General features: G+C 48.0%; 1 protein-coding gene across 6 annotated transcripts in view; it reads left to right on the plus strand.

Moving 5' to 3' along the window:
* Positions 1-25,562, plus strand: part of CACNA2D4 (calcium voltage-gated channel auxiliary subunit alpha2delta 4) — a 133,117-nt gene that overhangs the window by 101,359 nt on the left and 6,196 nt on the right. Inside the window, exons 27-36 of one of the 6 annotated variants that reach the window (XM_049822244.1) lie at positions 3,906-3,967; positions 5,135-5,149; positions 7,091-7,135; positions 8,073-8,135; positions 13,996-14,066; positions 14,885-14,960; positions 16,777-16,829; positions 17,801-17,856; positions 19,260-19,280; positions 24,458-24,575. In XM_049822244.1, the coding sequence (XP_049678201.1) occupies positions 3,906-3,967; positions 5,135-5,149; positions 7,091-7,135; positions 8,073-8,135; positions 13,996-14,066; positions 14,885-14,960; positions 16,777-16,829; positions 17,801-17,856; positions 19,260-19,280; positions 24,458-24,575 (580 nt within the window). Of the gene's footprint in view, positions 1-3,905; positions 3,968-5,134; positions 5,150-7,090; positions 7,136-8,072; positions 8,136-13,995; positions 14,067-14,884; positions 19,281-24,457; positions 24,576-25,562 lie in introns of those variants that run through there. The other 5 variants (XR_007508734.1, XR_007508732.1, XR_007508733.1 and 2 more) reach the window with 5 other exon arrangements.

The raw sequence follows: 25,562 nt of genomic DNA on the forward strand, positions 1-25,562 counted from the left end.
AGGGCGAGGGAGCTCCCTACAGCCCCTCGGGAGGCAGATTGGTCAGGCACAGGTTATGAGAGGAGGCACAGAGCTGGAACGCCTCCTCCCCTCCCTCCATCTCTCCCCTGCCTGGTATGGCTGATAACAATAAACCCGGAGAGAAAGGCGTGAGGAGGAGAAGGGATGAGCCCTGGGGAAGCACCCGAATCCAGCCCACTGCCTCTGTCAGGCTTCCCTCTGTGCTACCCCGTGGGCTCCTGCAGCCTGCCCCTGCCAAAATCAGACCCCTCGCTTGCCTTCCTCCAGCTTGCTGAGGACCTCAGTAGCTCACATTTGCAAGAATGACTCTTTGCTGATCCACTTGAACTGCATCTTCTGTCAGGTCCAGTATCATAAGCGGGCTGCCCTTGGTTTGGGCTTTTTGTTCATTTGAATTTGTCTGGAAGTTATTTTTTAAGTAAAATTTCTAGGGGACTTCAAGTAAAATTTTGAGTGGGGCAGCTCTGCTGCTGGCTTGAGAGAGAAAATAGGAATATTTCAGAAATATGGAATGGGGAATGCAAATGGATGGTGTGGGCAGGGCTGCTCTGCTGCTCTGGCACATTCTTCCATTTGAATCGTGGGGTTTATTTAACCATTGGACCAGCTGCCATGAAAACAGATTGTGAATGGCAAGGTACATCTTGATAAGCACCCTACAGGATGTAATCTTGCAACTCTTTGTTATGCCTTTTTGTCGTGCGGCAGGCCCAAGAATTAAATCTTGGGGAAAGCTCCTTATAAGAATAGCATATGGATAATCAAAGAGAGAAGCCAGGGAAGGCAGACAGAAAGAGAGACAAGCAGAGGATGAGCTAATGAGGCAGACATGCTCAACAGAGGGATGAACAGGTGGAGGGGAAGGCTTTTATCTCCACAGTGAATGGCAGCACATAACTCTGGAGGAAGCCAGCCGCAGCCATGCAGCGGGCACTGCTTGGGTTTGCAGGCAGGGTGCCTGCTGGTCGGAAGTTGTGCACAGGTCTGGGTAGTTCATCGACATGGTGAAGCAACGTCTAACTATGCAAGGTGTGCAGCATTGCTTGTCCTCATGTTTTATTTCATTGCTGGGATGCTACAGTTGCACAGGTTGTTTGCACATTAGTAGGAATAAAACTATTAGCCGTGGTCTCTCTGAGGACTCTACGGTTGTTGCTGTGATGCACACCAGGGCCACTCATCATTTCACGGACCTCGGATCTTCCCACTCCTGCAGTATACTCTGCCACCAGAGAAAAAAGGCTCATGAACGATCAGTTATACTTTGGAACAAGCAGAAGGGGGCTTGTTCCAGTTTCCTCCCTTTCACCTGAGCTGTAGCATCATCCTTACCTCAGACTGAATCACTGTTTTCCTCCTTTCTCCCCAGCCTCACCAACAGCCTGAAGGCAGCCGGGTGACTATCTGCTACTAGCACTGGGAGGGTGATTGTGGCCTGTTCCTCCTCAGCTCCCGTGTCTTCCTCAGGTCACCTGAATGCATGGAAATTTCTCACAGTTCTTGCCAGGAGCTTCCAATCCACACTGACTGGCAAGGAGTGGTGCTGCCAGGCAGAACCATGGAGCCAATCCCTCTAGTACAGTTCCCTGTGATGGGTACCGTTCAGACAGACAAATCTGGCTGCAAGGCAGAATAGCCCCCAGCTTTGCTTTCAATGACCTCTTCAGACTGTGCCATGATGTGAGGAGAGAGGTGCTCACCGCAGCTCCATGGGCAATAGCTAGAAAAGTATGCTGGACTGCTGGGAAGGAAAGAAAGGGTTAGTGCAGAGAAGATGAATAAGCACAAGCCCTACGGAGAGGTTAGGGCTGCAAAGATTGCATCCAAAGGACAAGGCTTGCTGACAGATGGTACAGATGTGTTAGACAGGGCTGTGAGTGATGTGGAAAGAGGAAGAAGAGAACTGGGAGACTCTGCTTTCTGTCCCTGCCACTGGCCACCAATATGAGCCCCCAGGTACTCTTCTTCCTCATGTTGCAGGCAACTCTGTCCAAGTTTTGTACATGTTACTCATGCCTCCTGGGCAAAGATTCACAACCAGGAGCTAAGCTCCCTTTGAAGAACAATTTGAGGCTAGGTGTTCCTGCTGACAAAAGCATGAGCCACTCAGTAAGTCTCTGCATTGCAAGGTTAGATATGTAGGTATCAACTCCTCTTCAAGTGTCATAAGAACTCTATGTCCTGGGTAATGCTCAGTCCCATTGATGTGATCTGCTGAGATAAGGAGAATAACTCTTTCTTGAGATGGTTTTAAAGGATAACGATGAATTTATTTAAAGCTACATACCAAATCGGATGCGTGGGCCTCATTGGACTCAGCAGCAACAGCATCGTTTTCCTTCTGTCATGGACCGCCGATTTGTCAGCAGGGGCACCAAGCCAAACCATGCTTGCGATAGCCCTGCTGAAGCTGATGAATCTTCACCAGGGCTGGACTCAGCCCCATCCTTCCTCCTTTGTTTGCGTTCTTTGTCTTGTCTGGTTTGTGCTCTGTGAGGCTTAGGGCATGGCAGCGCTACAAAAATCATTCTCTTTCGCCATGTACAAGCAGTCAGATTCAGTCTACAGCAGGGGGAGCTGGATAAGAAATGTGCCTGTGAATGGTATTTTGTAAGATGTACCAGCAGTGGGAATGTGACAAGGACTCTGGTACAAAAGGCAGAGCTGATGCCAGGTGCCAGGGTCTCATGTATATGCTGCAAGAAAATATACCATTGCATGCTCCAGTTCTAATTCATACCCATCTGAATTAGAGCATCAGATCATACTGTTAACTTAAAAGCACCCACACGGCATGATTCAGATTTAAAGGATCTGTTCCCCCCTTTGAAGCTCCTGCTAATTCAGAGGAAATCTGTAGAAACAGAAACACTTCATCCGCCCGATATTGGTGGTTGTGAAAAAAGGCTCAAACTCTTTCTCTCTGTACTTCTTTTTCTCCCTCACTTGCACTTTATAGTCTATTTCAAGGTCCTGCTTGAGGCTGTAATTCCTGCAGAGCTCTTGGATTCAACTAGTTGACACGCAGCCCCGTTGTTCCCTGTCACCGTGCCAGGCTGCGCACCACTGCACTGGTTATTACGTCTGCTTGTAGGCAACCTACCCAGGGACAGCTAGGTTATTCTGTCGGGGAGACCCTGCACCGTTTCTTCTCCTGTGGAGCTATGCCTTACTTCAGGAACATGATGCTGGAAATACAAGAGAAATTAAGCCAAGAAATTAGGACGCACTTAATTAAGAAACACACACACACACGCTTTTGCTTAGCCCAGCGTGCACTAGGCTGGGACCGGGTAACGAAGCACTACTTCTAAATGACATTTTTCTGTCAAGTGGCATTCATGGTTTTGTGCTTTTGTAGTGGCTTAGGAGCAATCTAAATCACTGTGGTCTCCCCTTGAGACAGGTGGGGTTTTGAATGAATCCCTTCCTCACACTGACCTACTTTATTTCTGATTGATGCCGTGTGGTGCTGGACTTGAGGCTGGGGTGATGAAAAAAACATCCACTCTGGCCAGGCAAATCTACAAAAGACAAAGATGAAAGCTCCTGCGCTCACTCTCTTGGGGTTTTTTTTGGTTTGGTTTTTTTTTGTTAATTTGTTTGTAGCTGCATAGAGTTTAGTGGGAGGGAGGTGTCAGTACCTCAGTACAGTTAGTGTCCCCTTTTCCTCTACCTTGTTAAACCTGTGACTCTCACTTGGCAGTCTGACTCAGCGCAGATCCCCCAATGCTTATCATTCACATGTGGAAGCAGGTTGCAATTGCGATTTCCATCCTATCACTTCAGACAAATATTTACTCCTCCTTTCCTAACTTGTGTTTGTCTTTCTCTCTCTTGCACATTCCTCTTTTCATCCTCCACCCCCTTTTTGTTTCCCATAGCGGTGGGTGTGCAAATTAAGCTGGAGTTGCTCCAACGCAAGTTTTGGATGGCCATGCAACAGGTAGGAGCATCAGCAATCACGCAGAGAGACAATTTAATGCTCTTCATCAGCTAGGTTGATGCTATGTTACATCACATATGATGGCATTTTGATGAGGGCTTTTGCAAAATTCATATTAAAAGATTTATGAAGTAGATTAGTTTGAAGTCACACATTTCTGTAATCCTTTGACGGCACTAATGCCATGTGAGCTGTGAGTCTGTTCCGCAAATGCCATGTTGACAGTGTCAGCATCCTGGCCTGGCATTAGCTCTGCTGCATATGACACATTTAATTGTGGAAATATGTTTGTGCTCATTCAGCCTTTCAGAAACCTCATGGAAATCTGCAATTCTGGGCACATGGAAAAAAAATCTACTGCCGTCTCTTATCATCTTGATAACAGTAACAAAACGCTACCAGCTTGCCAAAATAAAAATTATTTGCTCCAGGGATAAGCTTTCAGTCTTGTCCTGATTTTGGACACTGTTGCCGGACTGAGAGAAGTGGAATAATTAAAACAGTCCCTCCCAGTCTGAGAGGTAGGAAAAGTGAAACACCTTTCCCTTACCACCCAGGGTCTTTCCCCCCAGGCTTTGCTTTCAGGGAGGTATACTGGAGGGGTGAGATTGACAGGACCGAAGCAGCACACAGCAAAAGTGACTCTGTGCTGTCAGGAGAGGGACCTGTCATCAGACAGGAATGACAGAGAAGATAGGAGGGCAGGAGGCTGCTTGCTGAGAGCGAGAACACGTGGGGAATGGAAAAGCCCAGAGCTGGCTGCAGTGGCAGGAGCATCCTTGCAAGTGGGAGATCACGTAACTCTAACCTGAGCTAAAAAGACTTCTGCAAAGCACGTAAGCACATCCTGAAGCATCAGCAGAGAGCTTCATTTTAAAAAATCTCCTGAGGGCCATACACAGGCAGCTCTCACACAAGGAAGTCCGCATGGGCGTTCAGTGAAAGTGGGAAGGCTTATTAAAGAAGCTGAAAGGAGGCCTGTGTGCCAAGCGCCTGCATGCCACAGCCCTGGTAGGTGCTGGTATGAAAAAAGCCTGCATATGGTTTCCTAGGACGTGACCGCCATTTGACAGAGGAATGACTAACAGATTTTGTTTTCTCTTTCTCCCCTGCTTCACCGCATGCTGTGCCACTCTGGACACCCATGCTGTGCCTCCCGTCTCCCAGCCCAATGACAGTGATGTAAGTAGACAAAAGCTGGGGACAGGGAGGCATCCCGGCGTGCCTCACCGCAGCTTGGCTTCGTAATTGTGTCGTTTGTGTGCCAGCATATTATAGGCATGGTCCCTTGTCTGTAGTCACTGGAGTCGGTCCAAGCCTGTCGTACGCTGTGTTTGTCTTCACAGTAATTAAGTGTCTTTGGCAAAGCTGAAAGTGCTCTGGGTCACAGCGTTTCAGAGACCTGACCAACAGCAGGAGGATGCTGTGAAGTAGGCTGGTCTCTGAGGAGGGAGCTGTGCCCGTAAGGCAGTAGATGTGGTCTCAGAGCAACCAGGGAGCTCAGGTTCAGCTCTGCGCCCTGCTCAGGGGTTCCCTGCAAGCTGCCAGTGCTCTCAGACCAGGTTCCTCACCACGGTCCCACTGCTGCATAGCCAGAGCAGCACCAGGCACTGCTGGACCTTCTCCAGGTCTGGAAGAGCAGCGGCACCGAGACTCAGTCCTCACACTGCTGAGGAAGATGCTGTGAGACACAGGCCCTTCTTGTGGGAAACCACTCTGGTTCACCTGGGTTTCTGTTCTGATTTCCAAGCTCTGGGCTCTGTATTTGTTATCCTCCAAGGCCATAATTGTGGTTTGTTGTGGCCATATTTCTCTGCTGACTAAAGGAAGGAACCTACCAGGGATGAAGTACAAGGCCACCTCTATGCATACATCCAGGGAGACAAAACAACCCAATGCTGTTTTGTGGTGAGGCAGGGGTGAGACAATGCTTGCAACTGTGGGCAAAGGGATGTTTTTAAACCGTCATCCCTAGAACCTCAAAAAGCCAGTTGGAGTCGGAGCGTGAGCATGCAATATTGCAAAGCCATGGGGCTTGAAACAAACTCAGGCATCTACAAGCCTCCTCTGAAGTTGAGCAGAGGGATGGAAACCTGAAACTACTGGTTTTATTCTGCAAAACTCAAGAGGAGAAATAAATTTTAACTGAAAGTAATGGTCATCTTGTGGCTTGAAATGGCAAATTCACCTCTTGTTACTGAGAATCATCCAGAAAGGGGGCTGGGGCTTATGTATAAGGGTTTTTTGGAAATAAAGGGCAGCTGGCTGAGAGCAGACAGGCTACGCAACACATCAGTGTCCTTCCCTGACCCCAGAAAACCTCTGGCAGGAAGGGGACCCCGTGTACAGAAATGACAACACCATGTCAGCTTTCTTCCCTCCGCTGCTAGAGAAAATAGCATTAAAAAATAACACAAAGAGACAGACACATGCAGCCACGGCAAACTCAGAACAATTATGAAATCAATAAGCACCTGAAGGGCTTTGTTAGTCACCACTTAACCCCTCGTGTCCCCACCCAGTTCAGTGTTGTGAAACACATGTCAAGTCCAGTACACTGAAATCCTAAATGAAACAAATGGATGGTGCCTTGGGCTACACGAGCACCATTCACATCCTATTTTATCATTAGCTGTCTGGAGAATAAAGAAACCAACAGCAACAACAACAAAAAAATCCCTGCCTGAGAAGAATCTTGATCTAAAATACCATGCCATGTGTTTAGTCCAGATATGAGCAGATGCTGAAATGCATGCTGGTTTCTCACCAGCGCACAATAACCTTTGCTTTCATAGCTGGAGAGCTCGATAGTGCCCCCTTCATTAACAAGTCTCTGCTCAAAGTGCAGAGGTACTGATGGAAGCGATCAGGGAGCGGGTACAGGATCAGAGCCCTCAGCGAAGGAGACATTGCTCAGAGAGGTGGGGAGTATGCAGAGCCACTGAGTGGGCAGCTTGCGGGGATGGTACCTGTGCATGCTCTAGAGCTCATCTTGATAGAAATGGCAGCTAAACTGCGGAGCTTTATGGCATGCTGGTATGGAGACCTTTAGCTTGGCAGTCCCAAGGGGGAGACTGTAAGATGAGATCATGCCATGGTTAACTCCCTGCTTTTCCTTTACAGTGCAGTGCCTTGGACGGTGCCTGTCCGCTAAGCTGTCAGGATGATGTAAGTTGCCCAGATTTCTTCTCTGTGCCTGTGATAGGTGTGATTGACTACCTGCTCTGTGGAGATCTGTCTCCCCCGCAAAAAAGGTATTGCCTGTTCTCTCCGCACGAGAGGTTGCACAGCTGAGGCAGGACCTTATGCTGTTGAGACAAACCTGCAGTTTAGGTCTTCCCCTCAGCTGTGAGAGGTCAGGCAGGGGCATGGGGATTCCAGCCAGTGACTCTAAGGAGAGTCCATCTCCTCTAAGGCTCTCACTGGCATCCCAGGTCTTCCAAAGAGAGTGGCTGTCAGCATGACATGCATGCTGAACACCCCTCTTTGCATTTATGCCACTGCTTCAAACTTGGTCTCGGGCATATTTGGGACAGGTGAGTGGGATCACCAGAGAATTTTCATTCTATGTTCATGTAGGATTTCCTCTGCATCCTAGCTTTTCCCTGTGAGACCTAAAGTTTTTCATCCAAACACTGTGCCTCTATTTCCTGCTCTGCAAAATAAAAATAAGACCAGCACTGGCGCTCAGTGGTGAGGAGAGGGTTATTTTCATGAGTGGTTATCAAACTCTGAAATCTGAAGATGGAAAGCATTAGATACCATTTTATTAAAGAGAAGTGCTCTCCAAATATCCTGTCTCTTCCTGCAGGATGCCTTGCCTTCTTAAGTGTGGCTCACAGCCTGCTAGGCCTGCACACAGCCCTGGCAAAAGACAGTATCTCTCACAGACAGCTCACGAACCAAATGCCTCAAAATGGAGGCAGAGAGGGAAAGGTCAATTGTGTAAAACCCATGGTAGCTGAGCCGTGGGGCGAGGCATGGAAATGCCAAGGCTGTTGCCATAAGCACAAGCCCACACTTCTCCATACTGCACACAGTGGTTGTGTACCAGACAGCCATGGAAAAAGCTGTCTTTAATGTTGCTTCTCATTCATCTCTGCAGATTCTGAATTGCTTCCTCGTTGATAACAACGGCTTTATACTCGTTTCCAAAAGACCTGCAGAGGTAAGAGAGCATAAGAAAAGGAGGAGAGCGGCTTAGCTTGTTCCTAAATAACCCACCAGAGCTGGTTAAAACAAATGAAGTTCAATTGTGTAATAAAGGTGGCCATGGTGTAATTAAATTCAGCTGTGCGGTGAGGGGGAAGCCTCCTGGCAGAGTGACAGCTCATCCTAGATGAGGAAGGAGTTTGCAGTGATAAGGAAGGAACTAATCAAAATATCTTTTTATCAGAAGTGAGGAAATTAGACTCCTTTCCCTCGGCACAGATGCTACTGAAAGATTATCTGAGACAGCCCCAGAAGGCAGGTGTGCCCTGACATGGGAAGGGAAGGGAAGGGAAGGGAAGGGAAGGGAAGGGAAGGGAAGGGAAGGGAAGGGAAGGGAAGGGAAGGGAAGGGAGCAGCGCTTTTGAGCGCCTCTGAAGTCAAAGCAGGCATTCTTCAGGAAAGGAATCTGAGAGGATGGTAAGAGCAAAATGCCAAAGGCAAAAATGAAGAAAAAAAACATGTAAGCAAATTGGACACAGGAGCACACCTAAAGAACTGGAGGATTTACTGGACTCTCAGAGTTGAAATGAGTGAGGAAAAAGACTCAGAATGGTAATAAAAATATAAGCAACAAAAGTTGCTTCCTTTCCTCCTGCTGCCAGTGCCTCCACAACCATTTCTAGGGAGCTGAAGGGGCACAGTTTGTGATGCGACATACCATACAGCCTAGGTAAAGTCAACGCTACCCACCACTGCATGGTTTAGCTATACTTTTCTGCTCTCCAGTAAATTCACCACAGAGCTATTTGTTTCAAAATAATAAAAGGCCATAGATTTGGATGTCAGAAAGTGATGTGTTGGAACAGCCTCGTAAACTACAAAGCAATAAGTCAATAGCAAGTGTGGGCTTAAAGAAGAAATGGGAAATGAAGCAGTTTTGTTACTGACAGAAGTGCAGAGTTTCATTAAAATTGCCATAGTACTGGAGTTACCAAATACTGTATGCATATTTCTGAAAGGCAGTAGATCCGATCCCAGAAATTACTTTCTTCAAGATGTAACAAACAGGTTGAAATGGAAATTAAAAATAAAGTAACAGAACACCTGATGGATGTGATTGGGACAAGTAGCACAGCTTCTGTAAAGGAAGAAAACCTATGTTATCAGCCATAGTTCTCTGAAAGTGAGAGTGAATCAGGAGATAAGGGAGAATGGATTACCTACTGCATTTCAGTTTTCCTAAAAGCCTTGAACAGAGTCCCTTACAAGAGGCTGTTAAAGAATTTCTGGTTAAAGAGTGAAGTGTGAAGCAGTGGCATTGGTGTCAAGGTAGCTGGGACAGAAAAGAAAGAAGAGGAATTTTTAGATGGATATTTAGATGGAAAATGTCAGCTATATGAGTCCCATGGTTTCCCATCTGGACTTACGTTGGTTAGCATATTCAGAATAGGCTGGCAAAAGAAAAAGGTGAGATCGTGAATTCTGCAGGAACTACACAGTAAATTCAGAGAGGCCAAAATGAGAACTGCTGAGACTCACAAAGCAAAATGAATCAGCAACGCAGTGGCACCAGGGGGTGATACAGACAGAAAAGAAGAGGGGCATATTGCAAGGAATAACCAACTCTTTGTCTGGAAAGTGACCTACTCGGGACACTGAATATTTCAGGAAAAGTGCCCCTTCAATGACGTGGTATGCCAAAAGAAAAGTAAAGAAAACTTGAACAATAAGGGAGGAAAATGCTGTAAAGTTTTATTGGCTCTCTACTCTGGGAGGCCAGGTCCTTCTACATGTCCAGGATGGGCTGGTAGTCTTAGGAATTGATGTTTCCTCCTCTGACCCCCACACCATTTTCAAAGGTGATTTACTGAGTCCTGTGGCATGCGTCCACAGATAAAGGGAACTACACCCTTTAGCTATCACGTATACTGTTTGTCCTCAGCGCCACCCTCCTGGGCTCTGTTTCTATTTTTCCTGCATCTTATGGAAAATGTTTTTTTCCAAAAGCTCATCTCTGAAAGATCTGACTAGCAGAAACGTGGCATTATAGTAGATTTGGGTAAATTATAAAGATTATCCACATGCCTCCAAGATCAGGCATTTTGGCAGGCACCAGAGCTGTCATCTCCTCCAGCTGTTACCTCCCCTGACCTCGGAGAGTTCGCCACTACTTTACTTCTGATTTCTTTATGTTGGCCCAGTTACTGCTTTTATTTCCTGGTGGCACCATGAGTGTCCACAGTGTTAAACCCTACAGGGAATTCAAGACAGCAGCAGCATTAAATCAATACCCTGGGTTTCATAGCCTTGCCACCTGGACGTTGCTGCATGGGATCACTTGCTGCTATGTGGCCTTCCCTGCCCCATCCCACACTCTTCCCTCAATGCATCCTTTAACATAATGCCAAAAAAAATCCCATACCTGGATTTTTGTGGGTATTTTGCCTTTCTGGAGAAGTCAGTTAGTTCACTGCCCTCCCTCCCTGCCTCATACCAGACACTAGAACCAGCAAGAGTAGCTCAGCTGCCTGGGTCAGCATTTCAGCCCAGCAGCGGGGAGAAGGGCAGCCTGCCCGCATACTGCCTGTTCTGCCCCACCGGCTGGGATGGGAGTGAGTTTATCAGACGCTGAAGGAGTGAGGGTGCACAGGCGAGCCATCTGCCCCACTGAGCCCCACGGGCGGTGGTGGCTCCAGCAAAAGCAGGACCCCACGGGCATCCCCGCTTTCCCGAGGAAGGCAGCCAAGGAGCTGTCGTGTCCAGAACGCCTGCTTCCCAAGGCAAAGCGCAAGCTAAGAATAGCGGAGAGGTGCCAAAGCGCCTGTGTTCTTACAGCCCCCAGGCAAGCAGCTGATGCTGGAGACCTGCTCCAGGAGCTCTGAGATGTTTTGCTCCAACTCTCTGCTCACTTCCTTGGGGCTGCGGTGCTTTATGGTGCGCTCAGCCCGCTGCCTGCCCGGTGCTGCCCGCTGCCCGCACCTCCTTCCCTGGGTGACCACACTGGAAACCAGAGCAGCTTCACACAGGACCAGGGTGAGGACAGCATGGCTGAGGCTCTGCTCCCCTCTGCCCTTGGGATGGGGGATCAGGGCAGGGGATCAACTCTAATAACCTCTGTCTGAAGGCATCAGGAAGCTTACTGGCAGCCAGAAGCCACCACAGAAGAAAGATGAACTCGGGATTTTAATGAGTGACGAGTTGGAAGCTCCCTGCAGGATTACTTGGGGAAGAATGGTTAATCTCTTAATTCGGGCTAATCTCCCCATCCAGACTCATCTTGGAGGGAGCAAAGAGTTAATAGTCAGAGCCAGGAGAAGGCAGTTAGTGAGGGAGAGGACCAGGCAATCTAGGGCAGGGCAGGAAAGGAAAGTAAGTGTAAGGCGGGAGGGCTGCTCCACGCTATGCTGCTGTTTCTGCTGATGTTTGCAGCCCTGGGCCCACAATCACCCCTGAGTTTTTAGCTGCCTTTTGTGCCAGCCAGAGGCACAGCTGCAGATCATGGGTCTCGAGCTCCCTCGGCATGCTGCATCCAGATGTCCCCTCACTCACCAAACCTCTTTCTCTAGGACTGCTCCCTGAGGCATCGTGCAGGGTATGTCTGCAAGCTCTGGGACTCCAGGGACAGGGTGGGAGCTAAAAGGCCAAGATCCCACCAGGGCTGGGCAGAGCTTGTGGAGAAGCAAGGGCTGCCTTTGTTTGAGCCATGCAGCGAGGAGGCTGCCTGCTCACCCAAAGCCTGGCCCATTTAGCAGATTCTGCTTGTCTACAGCTTTTGTGTGTACCAAAAGTGCAAATTTCTCAATGAGCCAGCAAAGCATGGATGCATATACGTCTGTAAGCAGTGATGTAGCTTTTGAGGCATATGGGTGCTCCAGGATGCATCTTCTTCCTGTGCGTAGCCTGCATATGTACTTGTACGCTCTCAGCTGCAGGGGCATGTGATACAGCATGTGTCACGCAGGATGTCAGAGGCGATGCTTTGTACTGTGAACCTCTCAAATCGCCTGGGGAAACCTGCCCAGAGCTGGGAGTTAGGACAAACACAGCAGAGGGATGTCTGGGAGAGCAGCAGCCAGTCACTGGAGGAAGCAGGTTGTAATGAGAGCTGCTTTGCAAAATGCCACTTCAGTACAGGACCACATTGGGTTCTGCCAAGTGATGCTTTCCTGTGTTACTACCTGCACAGGCTACCTGAAACAGCACCAAGCTTCGAAGGTCTGATTTGATGCTAAAGGCCAATTTGCTGATGCTTTTCTGAACACATTCTCTAGCCCTTACTCTCAATTACACTAATAACTCCTCATACTTGTACCTATAGGAAAGACATCCTACTTGGAGAAATTGTGTCAGACATCAGCATCTCTGGACAGGGCAGGCCCCATTTACAGTCCTGCAGTCGCCCCCTCCCCTTGCCACACCAACTGCAGCTTGCACTGCGTTAAATCCCACTGCTCTGCCTCCTGCTGGGGCTGCAGACCAGTATTAAATGGAAGCAGCTGGCCTCCTCACCACCCTAATCAGACTGAAAGAAGGAGGGAGGTGAAAAAAGTTAGCGCTTGCTCAGGCACATTTGACTATGTCTGAGATGATTACAGCCTAAATGCTCGAAGGGGAGTTGATGTTATGTATCAATTTATACAGTGAAACGCCTGCTAAACCCTGTTGAGAAGAGGCTCATAATCGTGTAACACTACTGTTAGATGATTACCATATGATCTTAGGTAAATCTGCCTAAGGGTTTTGTTTTTTTAGTGGAAATGCCCCACTCAGATAAATGAAGTCATCTGTCATCTGCTAATACATGCTAAATGACTGCTAGCCTATCAGTGGAAAAGTAAAATGTCCCCCCCAAATTGTGTGAACACTTCCATAACATATGGGAGCTATTTACTACATCAAGACCCATGAGCCAGGAAAATAGACGAAGGACAGCTCATATCTGCGCTCTTATTATTTACGAGTATTTTATTTACTTGCTTGCAAACAAAGCACTGGACTTGCCAGATTTGAAGCATTTTTGCAACGGATTTGTCATGGTTTAGTAATCAGGAAAGCCAGAACTGTGGTTTGTTTGAAGAAGTCTTTACAGCAGCAGTTCCCAGATTTGGGATTGGGACTGTACTTGAGGTTATTGATTCCAAAACATAAATGGGACCAGAGGGCCACAAGCTCCACTTTTAGTCCAGGCATGCAGTTGAGATTTGGAGGTTGTTGCCCCCCGCAAAAATGCAACTTTTGCTAGAGTGGAGCCCGTGCAACAGCTCTGGCCGGGCCAGTGCATAGTGTGTAAGCTAAAGGGATGGATTGGTTTGTGTCGTGTTTTTTGGGTTACTGCCTGCTCGGAACTTGCACAGCAGTGAGTTGTAAAATTGCATTTGCTACCTAAATAAATCTGTACAGCACACTTACGCATGGTGGGTTATTTCACCTAGGGCAGCAGGACAGTGGAGGCTTCTGAAGCCACTGTAGCCATGGGCTAGCAGAGAGGCTCAAGTGAAAGAGAGTCAAGCATTCAGATCCAGAGAACGTGGATTCACAAAAACCCACAGGAGAGCCCAGGCTTCCAGTGAATCAATGTGCCTGGGTCTCTGCAGCTTAAGAGTCTGCCTTTTTCTGTCACAAGCTGCAGGGACTTATGTGGGCTAAATCATTTCCACGTGCAGTAGGAGTGGTGCAGGATGCCCAGCTGGCAGTGGGGGAAGTCCTCCCTTGAGCTTTCCAGCCAGCCAAAGGATAAAGCTTGGCGTTACCTCCTTATAAAACACTTGTTATGTGTAGTAGGCCTCCAGACAGACTAGATCGGCTGGAGCCATTGAGCACTTGGAAATTTTACTGTTGTCAGTTTATTCTGGTTTTTTCCTTTCTTGTGCTTGCAGACTGGAAAATTTTTTGGTGCAGTGGATGGCTCAGTAATGACCCAGCTGCTAAACATGGGCATGTTCAGGCGGTAAGTGGGGGATCTCTGCACTGTACTTCTCTTTCTTCAGCTGATGTGTGGGTCAGGCATATTGGTCCCCATAAGCAGCACTTGAACAGGGGAAAATCCACATACTGATGCATGTGACTCTGATACAAGAGCTCCTTTAGCTACCTGCCCCCTCCCCTGACTTGCTCAGCCCTTGTCACCACACACCCTGTTCCTCCTCATCTCCTGCTCTTCCACCTGCTGCAAAGTGCCGGGAGAGACATTAACTCCTGATCTTGATGTGGCCAGAAAGCAGCTGCTCCTCTGTCTTTTCCAGGGCAAGATGCTATGGGAAACACTTCTTGGCATTTTGGGTATAAAGTGCTTCAGTTCCTTCTGCCACTTGGAAAGCCTTTCTATGAGTGGTTGTCTGAGAGCCCCCCAGATGTGCTGTTGCAGCTGGCTGAGCACATTTCTTTTTCTCCTAAAAATACCTCTGTTTGTCTCACTCCACTCCCCCAGCCTATGTCATAAGAGAGTTCAGAGTTTCAGTGGCTTGAAAACAGGAACTAGGGGGAGAGGTAGTTACAATTATAATTCTCCTGCTTCACAGCCTGCTTTACTCACCATTTGAAATTAGGGACATATTTCCTCCTGTACTGACCCAATTACATTAATCCACAGCCTGTATTTCTCGCTTTGCAAGATCCAGCACTGGCCAAACAGCAAAGACATGTGTAAGCAGGCCACTGCTTTAGTTCTTCCATACAGGAAATTTTTTAGAAAAAGCTGACGTGTGTCCCCCATAGGGAGTTGCATTGCTTGCTGTTGACTGTTTGCTTGTTTTGTTTTGATTGCAGGGTGACCATGTATGATTATCAAGCAATGTGTAAAGTACCCTACCACCACCACAGCGGTGCCCGGCCTCTGCTCAGCGTACGTATCTGTCAGCATGCAGCCGTCTCTGGCCTTGGCTGCAGAGGCTTTCTCCTAGGACATCTCCAACACCTTGATGTAGCACATTCCCCAAAAAAGTTCAGTAGATGTTTGTTTTCAAATGATGGGAATGTCCAAACTCATCTAAGGCAGATTTCTGAGGCAGTGATGGCTACTGACTGGTTTCCGATTTGGCTCTCTATTGGCATATAGGATCTCACTGAAAGTCGTAAGGACCAGAGGGAGGACAGGAACTAGAGTATGCAAAGCTTCTCCTAAAAGCCAAGGAACCAGTGAGCAGCTGAAATGAACAGGTCATGGTTTTACTCAGCAGCTCAAAAAGGAGAGTTGCACTGGCAGGGAACAGAGCATCTGGAAGAAACCTGTCGGCCTTTCAGGGAAGAATGAGTGGGCTTGGAGCAACAGAGAGAGGGGTTAAGCGTCAGAGAAAAGCTGATAGCCCAGGGAACAGACTGTCAGAGAGAACAGTTTGCCAGTACCCAAATGCAACCTCAAGAACAAGCTAATAATCTAATCCCACTCTACCTTCCTAACCTGGCCCCTAACAGACAGAAACAGGCAGAACTCAGTAACTACTCAACACTCAGTTCCCTTCAAACTAGTTGAAGCAACCCTAAACAGGGATGAGTTTATTACTGTTATGATCGGGTTTTGATACTTTAAAATGTGGTGTGCTGGAAGTACTTCTTGCAGCATGACATTGTAAATTTTTTCCAGTAAAAGAATTTTCAACAAAATATTACTTTTTAACAACATGTTACATTTTTAACAATATGTCCATTTTGCAATGGCTATATTTATGCGGGATAGAGAAAATACTGTGATTGTAGTGAAAATATTTGCTTGATCATATCCTCCAATTCTGATTACTGAAAGAAATGTCACAAAATATGAGCTGCCAAAACCTAGGTGAATTGAGAAGAGAATAAAAAGGTGAGCATTCAGCCTCCATCTGTCTTTTTCCCCTCTTAGCGAAACCCTTGAAAAGGAAGAAATCAAGAAAAGTCAATTTTTCATATACATACATAAAAATCAGTCAAATTCTCAACCATCTATACATTTCACTATTTGCTGACTTATTTTGGCTGAAGATAAATCAGTTAGCAGTAATGGAACATTATCTTGTGTCCTGTGATTGCTGCATCTGTTTTGGGTTTGACGATACAGTGTGATTATGAGAGGGAGAGATGAAAATTAGACATGGTTACCATGAAGAAAAGAAACAGCAGGATTCTCTGCAGTTGAATTGTCCCTGGGACAATGCTGGATTTCCAATTTGTAACTGAAAAGCAGGAAGCTGATAGAAGTCATGCCATCTTGAGGAAAAGCTGGATGAAAGCACAGTTAAGCATAACCAATCAATGGCAGATAATACTAAATCCTGGGCAATGCTGTTGCTTGTCCCAGAAACACCACTTGCTATCAGAATATAAAAGCATCCTAAACTGGTGGTGTCCCATTTAGCTGCGTTTCTCTCCTGCTCTGAGCTCTCAAGGTCGTCCATACTGGAGAGAAATCATCAAGCAATTACATCTTCAAAGTCCTTCATACATTTGTGATAAACTCCCTGACCCTGATGGGGAGAGGGTGAGAAGATATTATTAGTAGCAAGGCAGCTCTGCTGGCTTTTGATGTATTTTGAACATTTTCCAGTGATGCCCAGACCTTGAATTTCCAGCCTGTCTTCGAGAGCTCTGGTCAGGGAATTGGTCTGAAACGTTGGGTCCTGCATAACAATTATAAACTCTCTGACCAGGTCCTTATAGTATTTCTCATTTCTTCTTTTGTTCTCCAGCCAATTTATGCCTTTCTAGCTGCAATGAAATGGCTGATAAGTGATTTCCTCATGTGAGTACCAAAAGATGGGGGTGTTTGGGAGGCTCAGACCAACGGGGCAAGAGCTGAGAAAGCTGCAAGCAGAGGCCCCCGCATAGGGCATTGCTCTCAGCCTTCTCCTGACATTCAGCTCAGCGCCTTGCTCCTGGGAGACAGAAAACTATTACCATTCCCATTTTGAGAGGCAGAGGCCCAGAGTGGGTCTGGGATTTACCTGAAGTCACTCAGTACAAAGTGGCAGAGTCAGAAATAGGACTTGGGTCTCCTGGGGCCCCGTGCAGATCCTTGATGCCAAGTCCTCTTGCCTGTCTCCTTTGCCCGTGATGAGCAAATGTACAACTTTGTTTCACAGGGGACAAAGGCTGAAGGAAGGAAGCCAGGGAGCTCAGGTCTGAGTGAGACACAAGGGAAGAGAGAGGGGAGGCCTTGAATCAAGCGCTGGATTCAGGCTCACCTCAAACTACTGGGGGGGATCGGAGTTCAAGCTCAAATTAGGATGAAAGTGCCGCTGCCCAGCTTGCTGGGTGTGCAAAAAGGGAGGTGTGGAAAAGATCCAGCTCCGAGGACTTGAGCATATTGGTACAGAATAATTCAATGTGACGTGCACCTACCTCCAAGTAGCCAGAGTATGGGCTCCCTGACGACCCGTGCCTGCTCCTCAGGTGGGTCTTACAGTGACTGAATCCCCTTCCAGCCCCAGGGGCTGCTGTACTCCTTCCTTCCTTCGCTGGTGAGGCCCCCTCATAGTATGTACTTCAGGAAAAAGCCCATTCAGATATTCCACAGTACAGATCCCATGATACAGTCTATCATGTGGAGAGGAAAAAAAAGTTAAAAAAAACCCAAACTCAGACTTCCACTGCCAGCAAATTCATAGTAAATGTTTTGGAACTGATACTCGCCAGGCAACGGGGCCATCTCCCTGACACCTGCACCCTTCCAGGCTGCTGAAAAAGCATCCTCTGTTCTTGCTCTTTTGACAGCTTCCTTTTGGAGTTTAACATGAGTAGCTTCTGGCACTCAGACAACTTGGCAGATGGTGAGTACACAAGAGTCCAGCCGCCCCACAGCACGTGAGTGTTACAGCCACTGGTGGCAGAAGAAGCTGTATGGGGAAGCCCGGCCTCGTGCAAGGAGCCTGCCATCTGCCCTGTCACCCCTCCCTCCACAGACACTGGAATCCAGCTTCCAGGTCCCACCACCACCCTGTCTCCTCCCATTTCCACCCCCATTTCAGGCTGCCGCAGCACCAGAGCAATCAGGGTGAGGTGTATGCAATGCGGAGCATGCTACTTGCTTTCCTCAGGGTAACTGCTGGGGCAGGGGAAGGCTATTCTCTCTGAGGACCCCCACCCTACATGCAGTGGGATGAGAGAGACCACCAGCTCCAAAGCCCTTCAGTTGGAAAGGCCCCCTTCCAGTCCTTCTTGAGGGTAGCCTACAGGACAGGACAGAGCAGGGCTGGAGCAGCAGGCTCTCTGGAGCCTAGCAGGGGTCCCAGGAAGCTAGCCAGAAACCTGTAAGGTTCAGTAACACATTGAGGGGCTTCACTTGCCCTTCTGGATCCTCTCCGGAAGAGAGAAGATGATGGCACATGGTATTGCACAGCAGCTGAGTGCAGTAGACCGGTGTGTCTGGGTTGAAATCCAGTGACCTGCCATGCAGCTGCAGTTCTGCCTGCTAAAAACATCCTGGAAGTCTCTGCGGTCCCATCCCTGCCCCTGTAGGCAGGGAGGGTGTTAATGGCCCTGAGGCGATCCAAAGGGAAAGGTGAGGAGTGCTCTGTGCAGCCACGTAGGTGCTGTTATTACATCCTCACTAACGGTGCTTTTAGTGGAGACAGTGGTATCTTCCCCGCTAACCGTGGGGCTGAGTCTTCTGCACTGAACTCTCCTGACACAATGGGGAAACAGTCATTTTTAGAAAGCAAAATTTCCTTCTAGTCAGAAAACCAGCCCAATGTCTGGGTACTGTTTAGGTCCCACCCACCTCCTCCTGAGAGGATCCCCAGAGACGGCGGTAGAAGTTGCAGCTATCCTCTACGCGGCCCTGGCTGCTGCTTCACGTGCATCAGGGTAACGGCAGTGGCCCCATGCAGAAATTGGTGAGGAAGAGTTAGATGAGCAAGTGCAGTACTTGTGGCGGTACAGGAGGGACTGCTTTTTCTGGAGGACAGACTGACTTGGTGTTCCTGCAGGGAGCTGCTGTGGATACTAAATGGCTGCGGTTTGATTTAGTCTTTGCTTGAGGAGATGTGAGGAAAAAGGGAGAGGGTTCTCACTGCTCATTACCATTTCTTTTTGTGCTTTCTTCATCTCTTTCCCGCATCACCTCCATGACTGCTGTGTGCAAATCCATCTCTTCGTTGTGCTGCCATCATGTGAAACTGTCATGTGGCTCCACCTTCACTGTGTGTCTGTGTGTGTGATGCGACTTTTCCAGCCAAGGCTGTCTTCCATCACTGTAAGTAGAACCAGTTAACAGCAAAAAGAGCAGTATTTAGCTAGAAATCCCAGGCTAGGAAAGACTTTTTCCACCTTTTGGACAATGGGGAGCTTGCAGAAAGGTGTCACAGGGACAAGGCAGGCTCTATTTCCCTGCACTGCAAAGAAGCAAGCGATGCTGTTGCTCGTTTAACTGGCTGAGCTGGTGATTGAAGGTCTGCCACTGAGAAGTCAATAAAAGAAGGGACACACCGGCCTCCTCAGGGACTGTGGGCACAGACAACACCATCATTCATTACTATGGCATAGATGAGCCTGTAGCCTGTGTACCATGGCATGTTCTTCACTTTGTTTCCCAGCTGTCCCGTTCTTTTCAGCTGTTATGCCAAAAATAAAGACCGACCCCTGCCTTCTTGCAGGACAAACTATACAGGTCTTGTAGACTTCAGTTATTAAGATGCAACTTAAGTCTTTTCCACACCCCATGGCTCAGCTCCTTCTGATGAATCCCAGCCCAGCTCCAGGATAATGCAGAACTACTTTCAAGCAGTTCAACTGATCAGTATATAGTCTAGTTCATAAATCCACTCCTACAGGCAAGTTAGAAATCTCTCGAAGAGAAAGTCCAGACTGTGGCTGTGTTTGTATCTCCCTGCTTCCATACCTAGCTTGTGTTTGCCGATTTGCTCTCTGCCCAGCAAGACGTATGTGTGAGACAGAGAAATAGAGATAGTTGGAATGCGCCTTACTATAGGAAGATGAGGAAGAAAAAGAGAGGGTGTCTATGGATGAAAAAAATGAGTGCCCGTGTGTGTGGGAGTAGCGGGGTGGAAGAATACTATTGGGGCTGGAAGAAATGGATTGCACGTGTTGTTAAGAAGGGGCTGTAGATTTTTGCCAGAGAAGTTAATATTTTCTTGACTGCATGCCAAGGCTGGTGTATGCAAAAAATATGAAGAGAAGGAGACATTTTGTGAGAGAGAAACTGAGCACACATTTATTCAGGGATATGTGCAGAGGAATTAACGGTCAAGGATCTAATGCTCACCCTTGCCGGACTGTGCACCTCTAGCTCTGCAGCTTGCACCTCCCAAGCTGTCTTGCTTTCTGGGAAGGCGAGACTTGCTGTTGGAATATGGGCATGCTATATTCAGACTGCACTCACCATGCAAATCTGCTTTTCAGAGGTGGTGAGAAGACACGTTTGCTTCCACAGATTTTTCACTGCTCTCAGCATCTCATTCGTCTATGTTTGTGAGGGCTTCTGTTTTATGGACATCACCACAGGTTTGAAAGCTTTTAATTAAGCCAAAAATACTTCCAGCCAAGGCATGCAGCCTAGAAAGGACTATTTCTAAAATTCTGTAGCTCACAGAAGTTTCTCTTTGACTGCATGGTAACGTTCACAGAGGATATTTTACAAGATAATTGATTAAATTCTGTGTTTTGTGTTTGTAACTAAGTGGCAGATTTTGTCTCGTGTCCCAGAGTAAATCCACTGACTTTGGTGGATGATTTATGCTCGTGGGAAAGAGTTCACAATCTGGGCTGTATAGGTCATAACAACGCGTGGCGGCTGCCTTTGCTACTCAGAAGGATTGGTTGCCAAATGTCTGACAAAGTCTTTCTGGAAGTGCAGATGGTAGCAACGACAGCCTGGAATTAACTCACTCTTTGCTATAAAGTTTGCAATTTGTTATCGGCTCCTCTGACTGTTTACTAATCCCTGACCACCAGACTCAGAGCGCTGATAACATTTTGATGTCCAGCACGTGCATGCAGAGGCTCAGCCCAAGTGTTTTGCCGATGATGTACATGCTACTGGGCTTCTCTGAACTTCTCAATACTGCTGCAGCTGCATTGCTTCCAAGCAAATTAAGAGGCAGTAGGCTTAAGCGTAATCTCTGTCATAGGTCTTGTCTCTGTGCAGAAGTTAGGAGCTTTTAAAGTGGCTTCTTTTCATTTAGCCTGTGCCAAGAAACTGATTTAAGATTGTCTGTGCAGGGACTTGTGCCAATTTAGCAGAGTTTAAAAATACAGCTTGGTGCATGTGATGAAGTTAACCCCGAGCAAGTCAAACTGCAGACGGTCTTAAAAGACTCAAACAGAAATGCAACCTCTGCGAGTGACTTTTAGCCCGTACTGCCAGTGGCAAAAGTACCCCTGAAGTGCACTAAACCTGGTACACTTCCCACTGCTTACTTCCAAATGCACAGGCTACTCCTGGGAGTGCCACCATGGCAGAGCTCAGCCCAGGATTACTGCTCAAGTGTTGCCTCTCTAGTCCTTGTGTCCAGGGCTGAGGTACAGCTCTTGCCCATGTGTGCAGGTCAGGCCAGCAAGCAGTGCTGGCCAGGTTTATCCTGGGTGTCGATCATGCAGTCTCTTTAGTTGACTTTCTCCTTGAGGCCCGGTTCTCCAAGACCACCAAGTCCAGCATGACAGCCCTGATTCAACACTGGCTGAGGCTGGGAGGCCTCAAATCTCCTTCCATCCGATATTTTCCAAGCAGATGGTCTCACTCACCCCCTCCCTGCACCCCATCTTTCACATCACTGGTTTTTATATTGCTTTAACTCCATCTGCTTTGATGACACTACACCAGGAACCTGGAGCTAGTGAAGGATGTCATTCTTTACCAGGGACAGAGGAAAAATGAGGACCTGGATGAAGTCTCTGCTATGTCAGGACCTTTTGGCACTCTTGACATGAGCAATATGCTAAATTCTTGCAAGCAGCTGTGCCCCAACTTTATCAGGTCACCTTTGTGGTCATCGCAGCTGTTCTTCTGAGCCAGAACCAGCACAGTCCGTCACCAACAGCTGTGCTGTGGTGACAGCCCCAGTCACTGAGTGCTGCGAATCCAGGGGTAACACAATGGGACTTGGATGGTTCATGGTTGAGGGACCAATGCATGGTCTTGCCACAAGCATATCCCTAAGGTCTGTCCCTGGCCCAGACTATGATAGTCTGGCCGCCTGTTTCAGAGTTTGGAGCTGTTTTCCCAGCCACTAGTACACTGAATTTAGACTGAAGGAAAGGGCTCCCACTCTGTGCCTCACACTCCTTTAGTCCATTAGGGACTTCACTGGCCAGAATACAGTTAGCAGCCCCGGAGGTGGTCTGAGCTGGAAAGAGCTTGCAGTTTCTCTCCTTACAGCATAAACAGGGATATTCTGCGTGTTTCATCAGAAATGTCTAAGCCTTTGAAATTCACCTCAGTAACAAAGTCTTCTACTGCTCATGCCAAATGTTCTCAGGACTGTTTGTCCCCATGACAAGAGAGGTGTTCTCCATTAGCAAAAACAGGAGAAGCTTTTCTGTGTTTCTGCAATGTGGGGTTTGCACAGAGGGACGGTGAATGGTGACAAAGCACAGCCAGGCAGACCCTGAAACGATGAGTTTAGTTGATTAATTTAGTGTGAATCCAGGGTGAATACAGAACAAGGTATCACACTGGAATTGGGTCCTGTGTGCTTTTGGATATGTGCGAAATGAACCTAACCATGATACCAAAAGATGGGTCCTACAGTCTGGGAGGATTTAAGTAGCAGCTGCCTTGCGAGTGACATTTTTTGAGAGTTCGGAAGAAAAGCACAAGGCACAACTACCAGGGACTCTGTACTGCAGGGAGGTGTTTGAGTACCCATCATACTCACCTGGGGAAGGCATTAGAGGGGATATTGTGTGGCAGTTCCTGGCTCTTAATGGATGTCTTGTGTCGCTGGATGGCCATGGTGGAGAGAAAAATCAGAGAAAATCACCTGGCTTTTCTCTCTCATGTAATCCACATTGTTTAGATGGCAAGCTCCACAGGGCAGTGCCTGCCTCTTTCTGTGTGCTCTGGCAGTGTCGGGGGAGAGGAGACCATAGCTCTCAGTGAGGGTTTTACAGTGATGCAAATTACCCATCAGGATCATGGATGCCCTCTTGGTGCCTTCTTACCATGCATTTACTGATTAAAACCCATGTTGCTGCATTTTTCTATACATCTTCAGTGCCGCTGCTGCAAGGGATAAGCTGGCCGTCCTCCACATCAGAAGGACTCTCTTCCCTGCCCCCCCGCTGTGTGGGTGGAGGGCTGCAGAGTGAGTCTTTTGTGCTCAGACCCAAAGCTGATGTAGAAACCATTTCTCATACTTGCTGTTGGCTGAGCCACAACCACCTCTGCCCTAGCAACAAAGCCTCACATTTCCATCGGCGACACTCCCCTGTGTCTTACTGAGGCAGGAGCTGGCTTTGCTACCTCCAACTGCAGAAAATAATTGCCAGAAGGGCCCAAGGCGGTTGTTTAAGGCAAGGCAGACTTTGCTGAACTCCTAGAAAGGATGCCCTTGCTTCTCAAGGGAGGCTCAGTAAGGCAATTCAGCTCTCCCTCATCCCCAAATTAGTTTGGAAGTCCCACAGAGTGTGACTGATGAGTGATGGAGCAGCTGCTCCCTGCCCCTGCGGTGGATGGCTCCCTCCAGGAGCCAGCGCTGTGTGTTAACTGGGTCTCTGCTCGTCCTCAAGAGCCGTTGTCTGTTTCCCTGTGGTCTCAGGCCAGATCTGTTTGCCGGTGGTGTTTGTTTTTTAACGTGACACGTATTCAACCCCTCAAATTGCCTGCTGTGGGCTTGCTCTGAAATGTCAGAGGGCTCAGGAAGGATCAGTGGTTGATGGAGAACCCCAGTACGGACACGCAGGGTCCCCACAGGGGCAGATCCCTCAGCACGGGCACTAAGGACGAGCCTAGTCACAGCTTCGAATGTTTTAAAGTGTGAACCAGGGCTCGGTTAGACAGGAGGGACTTTATTAACACTGCTGGTTCGGTACCAGTGCCCAAATGCCCCTGCGTAACTGGCCACGGGGGTCCCTGGGGTGCTGTGGCCGCTGCGGCCCCCACGGCTGTGGCTTCGGCAGGGCAGGGTCCAGGCTTGCTTGGGGAAGGCGAGTGGGAATATTGGGCACATTTCTCACATAGGCCGGTTTTCCCACCCCACCTAGTGGGAGCAGGGATCACTGCCTGGCTGCTTTCTGCAGCATCTCCTTCCCTTCTCTGAAAATCACCTGCTCTTGGCAACTGCCGCGGGTGGGGGGACGCAGGGCTGCTCCTCCAACCTACATCGCCAGTCTTAAATGCTTCCACCTCAGTGCAGACCGCTCCTATATGATCCTCCGCCCTTCATTTCTCACCTTGTCTCCTTACCATCGCAGCTCACAAGCACAAGAAGCACGACATCTTGCAGCCCTGCGACACGGAGTACCCTGTTTTTGTGTACGAGCCAGCCATCAAGGAGACCAATGGGCTGATCGAGTGCGGAGATTGCCAAAAGTAAGAATTTCAGCTTCCCTTTCATTTGGGGGCTCCCCAGGTCGTGACGGCACGCGAGCCTTGTCACAGAGCCCATCGGTGACAACAGCAATCTGAGAAGAGTCGCCTGCCACTATGCCCATGGCATGGCCACCATCCGCAGCTCTGGCCACAGAGCAGAGCTAAACAGCCATGCTGGACAACGAGGAGGTGAAGTGACCAAGTTACTGCTTCTCGATAAAAGAGAAAAAAATTTAAAACCATCTGTTAATAAGCAGAAGTGCCTGTAGAACGAGGGAAAGAACATTTAAAAAATATATATATCTTTCCATTCCACAGATTTCAGAAAGGAACTTTTTCTGTTTTTTCATGTTTCTGGCAAAAGTTTTCTCCTTAGAAAATTTTCCTTTTTGCAATGCTTTCGGCTTTCCTTTTCCTTTTTTTATTTTCCTTCTTTTCTGTTTTTCTACAGAAAAAAAAAGCGGGGGGGGGGGGGGGAGAAATGTTAAACTGAAAGAAATGAAAACACGGGTCCACTTTTTTATTTTCCATTTTCATTTTAAGAGAATGAACAGTCCAAAATTACAGAAAAGTCATTGTAAAAAGAGGCTGTTTTCAGCAGTTACACAGCGCCATCAGCAATCCCATACAGAAAGGTGACGGAAGGATGAATTTCCACTGGTCCAGCTTTTCCTAACATGAAGTGTCCAAACAGATCTAACTGGCATCCCTCCTAAAAAAAAAAAAAAACCAACAACAATCCTACCTAGTCTGACTGCAGTCTTGGATCAACTGCAGGAAAGACTTAAAGGTTAGGAAAACAGCCTGCGCTAGTCAGCCTGACTTTAGGAAAACCAGGCCTTGCCAAATATTGTTTTAGACGAGATTGCAGATTTGGTGACAACAAGGTATTGTGTAGGTGCAGTAAGATCTGGGCAGACCCAGAGGAGCTGAGTGTCCCAAACTGACCTGATGTGCATTAAGCCACCAATGCAGCCTGGGGCTGAC

Source organism: Accipiter gentilis, chromosome 18 (assembly GCF_929443795.1).
Source record: "Accipiter gentilis chromosome 18, bAccGen1.1, whole genome shotgun sequence".
Classification (NCBI taxonomy): Eukaryota; Metazoa; Chordata; class Aves; order Accipitriformes; family Accipitridae; genus Astur; species Astur gentilis.